General features: G+C 49.3%; 1 protein-coding gene across 1 annotated transcript; it reads left to right on the top strand.

Annotated features, from left to right (window-relative positions):
- The first annotated feature begins 502 nt into the window (after positions 1-502).
- On the top strand, positions 503-2,932 carry LOC120843718. Its single transcript, XM_042292414.1, has 2 exons — positions 503-729; positions 1,696-2,932. The coding sequence occupies exons 1-2, from the start codon at positions 503-505 to the stop codon at positions 2,930-2,932; spliced, it is 1,464 nt and encodes a 487-aa protein (XP_042148348.1).
- The last annotated feature ends 745 nt before the right edge of the window (positions 2,933-3,677 follow it).

Below are 3,677 nucleotides of genomic sequence, written 5' to 3'. Positions count from 1 at the left end.
TACAAAACAAAAACGGCAAGAGAAATTCATGAAGCCTTCCTGATTAGGTCCCACCACGACAATACTTGTATAAGCGCTCCCTCTTTGTCATTGAGTGATAAAGAATTCTACTATTTGAGGAACCAATCATGCTGGCATTTGAGGGGGGTGTTTTTTTAGACCATATCTTTGGTATTCTGCCAAGTGTGCCTGCTTTTATATTCTAAATTTTTTTTTTTAATTCTGTCATTTAAATAAACAATTCAGTTCAAAGTTACGCCGCGTCCTGTCTGGTTCTATCTTCGTTTTTGTCCCTGTTGTTTTGGCGTATTACACCATGATGCAAAACCAACTAGCCCAACTAGCCATCCTTATTCATTAATTATGCCGGCAGTTTTGTCCGATTGGCTGGCTGCTTTTGTGACGTCGCATTACCGGTTCCGGGTTTTCTTTCCCGCCTCCCACGCGCCCACACGCTACACGGCTCCTGCGGCGTCCGTGTTCACCGAAACCCGTGGAAAGGATGCCGCTGTGGGACGACGACTTCGTCGATGTCTCTTCATCGTCGAGGACTGTTCATCGGCGTCCGAAAAAGCCACCGCCAGTTGCTACGGGTCCGAAACGCGCGGAAAAGATGGCGTTGTCGGACGACGACTTTGTCGAGGACAACAACTTCGCCGAGGCTCCTTCCTTGGCGCTGCATGGGCAACCACCGGTTGCTACGGCGGTGACCTTCCACGTGGGTGATCGGTTCGGAAGTTTTTGAGATGTTGAGAAGAAGATTGAAGTCTACAGTTCGGCCCAATTTGTGCATCTATAAAGGAGAGATGCACGCCCCATTTCGGCCGCGAAGAAGAGAGTAGGAAAGATTGCGAACAAGATGTCCGAGGCGCTAAAGCACCAGGGCATCAAATACTGCTGCATCCACGGGGGCAAGAAGTTCACAACACAAACGTCTGCTCGAGCGTCTTCGTGAGTGATTGTTTTATCTTTATTTCTTCAAACACGATGCAGGGTTAGGCCTTATTCACACAGCCGGCATTAGGCCACCCCGTGATTTGGAAACGACGGCTTTCCCGTCATTTAAAAAAAATTCGGGCCGGTTTCTCGCTGGAATGTGACGCCGCCGTTAAGTTCCGGTGAGAACCGGTCCGCAGGTTCTCTCAAACGACGGGAAAGTCGTCGTTTGACGTCGTAGTCCCTTACACGCCATGTGGGGTGCCGGTGGCTGGTGCGGAACGCTCTTGATGTGTGAGCGCCCCATGATTACCGTTGAATGTACGCTGTCGCATTCCTCTGGAACGTTAGTTTTTGAGCGCTAGGAATGCCTTTTCGTAGTACGAGTGTGGTGATACGAAGTGTATACTTGACTCGCTTTAAGCTCGGGAAGTTCGGGAGCCGTTAAATTAGGGAGTCGCTCTTTTCACCCAAAAACGGGTGTGATGTCTGTGAAATGAAACAAAATAAGAAAAATAATAGCCAAAATGAGGACTGTTGACTCTCGGCTCGAATACTCGGGGACAGCAGTGCCCTACGTATAATGCGGTTGCTCTTTCCCCGGAAGCACGTCTCAGATCTGCAGTCTGAGACACACAGGACAGCCTTCACTGCCCTCTGTGCTTTAAGCACTCGTCACACAGCAGCATTTGTCTATGTTACATCCTGATTCTTCTATTAAATAGTTTACACTTTCTAACAATTGTGCATTTTGTGCAGGACCTTCAAACACGACTGTGGGTTTCACATCTACCTTGTCGCAAGCAAAGATGAAGCCTACCTCGAGGTTCGAAGTCCATCACTTCAACATGACAACCACACCGTGTCCAAACACCACTTCAGCCACTTGCCTCAGCAGCGGAGATTGCCACCTGACCTGCAAGCCAAAGCCACATCGATGCTGGAGCTCAAGGCGAATAAGAAGTTGCTAAGGGAGCATCTTGAGACTGAAAGCAACAGAGTGATCACACTGAGAGACCTTTCTAACCTCGCAGCCAAAAAGAAGCAAGCGTGTTCAAGAAATGACCTAGAAGCAAGTGTCAAAACGCTCCAACAGAAGTACAAGTCGACAGTTCAATTGCTAACGGACGAGAACAATGAACTTAGAGCGATATTCTTTCATTATGACGCCATGAAAAGATCTTTGAAGGACTACCCTGAAATAATCTTTATTGACGCAACATACAAGTTGCTAGAAACAAGGATGTTATGTTTTCTTATGCTCGTGAAAGATGGAAATGGTGAAAGCGAAATTGTTTCAGTTTGTCTGTTCGCTGAAGATGGTGACACTTTGCGGTGGTTTTTTAATGTGTTTAAAAAACTGAACAAGAGCTGCGACTCCGTGAAGATCACCATGGCTGACAAAGACCTGAAGGAAAGGCAGATTGTCACGGAGCTTCTTCCGCAGTCTTCCTTGCACATCTGTGCTTTCCACACCCTGCAGACGTTCCGACGAGAAATTAGCATACAAAAGCTCGGAATAACAAGGCCAGCTCAAGAAATGGCACTTGATATACTTCACCGAATGGTGTATGCAAAAGATGAAGATCAATACCAACAACTGTACGAAACCCTGAAGTCCTCGTCGTCGAAGGCGGTGCTCGACTACTTCGAGTCTAACTGGCATGGCATCCACCACGAATGGATAATGGGTAGTAAGTGGTCCTGCGGTAACTACCTCAACTCAACAAATAACCGCGCCGAAAGTATCAACGCCAAGTTGAAGAGCACCGTTGAGCGATACAGCTCATTAGAAGACTTTGTGACCAAGTTTTTCTGCTTCGTGCACACAAGGAAGGAGCGGATGCACAAGGCGGCAACATTCTTTCTCAAGAGACGACTCATAACAAACGGTGATAAAGACCTGGAACTATACAGCCGGTTGTTGACTCCATACGCATTCAAGCACGTGGAACGTCACCTTCACTTTTCCAGCGGACCCTCTGCAGACACATGATGCAACGTCTGCCACTGATTGTACGTGTGGTTTCAGAAAGGCAATGCTCCTGCCCTACTGCCACATGCTCACTGCACGAAGCCAGCTCGGGTTGAGCGAATTTGACCGTAGTCTCTATGCACAGCGGCGGACTGCAGAACACTACAAGAAGAGCCGAGGGGTGCCGCTTGCTGCGGTACAAGAGCCGTAACCCCTTTGTGTTGATAGGCAGTGTTATGTAGCGGCTGGCAAGCTGGCGCCCATCGGCTCGTGACCATCGGCTGCGCTCGCACCGAGCGCTTGAGAGCCGCGGGGCACGAGCAGACAGCGCCAGGCTAGGAACGTTGCGCCAGGCTCAATCGAAGGCTCCATCAGAATAAATCGATTAGACAACCATCCAAGGTCTACATCTCGTATTTAACGTTGGCAACGAGGGCGGAAGAGAACTCCAGCAGCGGTTCAAGGATGACTGCGACACAAGGCAAGCTAGAAGAATTCCAAGGGACAGGATGGTCGGTCTGGGCGGAGCGATTGGAATTCTTCTTCCAGGCAAACGACATAACGGACCACGGGAAGAAGAGAGCCCTGCTGCTGACCCTTTGTGGCGCTGAAACCTACGAGACTGTGCAAGCGCTGACGGCCCCGAGGAAGCCCGGCGAAGTTGCCTTTGAAAGCATCATGTCCATGCTCCAACAACATTACGATCCACGGCCTTCGGAACTATTCAGCCGAAGCCAATTTTAACGCCGCGACCAACAGCCGGGTG

The sequence above is a fragment of the Ixodes scapularis genome, unplaced genomic scaffold (assembly GCF_016920785.2).
Source record: "Ixodes scapularis isolate PalLabHiFi unplaced genomic scaffold, ASM1692078v2 PGA_scaffold0__279_contigs__length_252992795, whole genome shotgun sequence".
Classification (NCBI taxonomy): domain Eukaryota; kingdom Metazoa; phylum Arthropoda; class Arachnida; order Ixodida; family Ixodidae; genus Ixodes; species Ixodes scapularis.
This window is presented reverse-complemented; position numbering and strand designations above follow the sequence as displayed.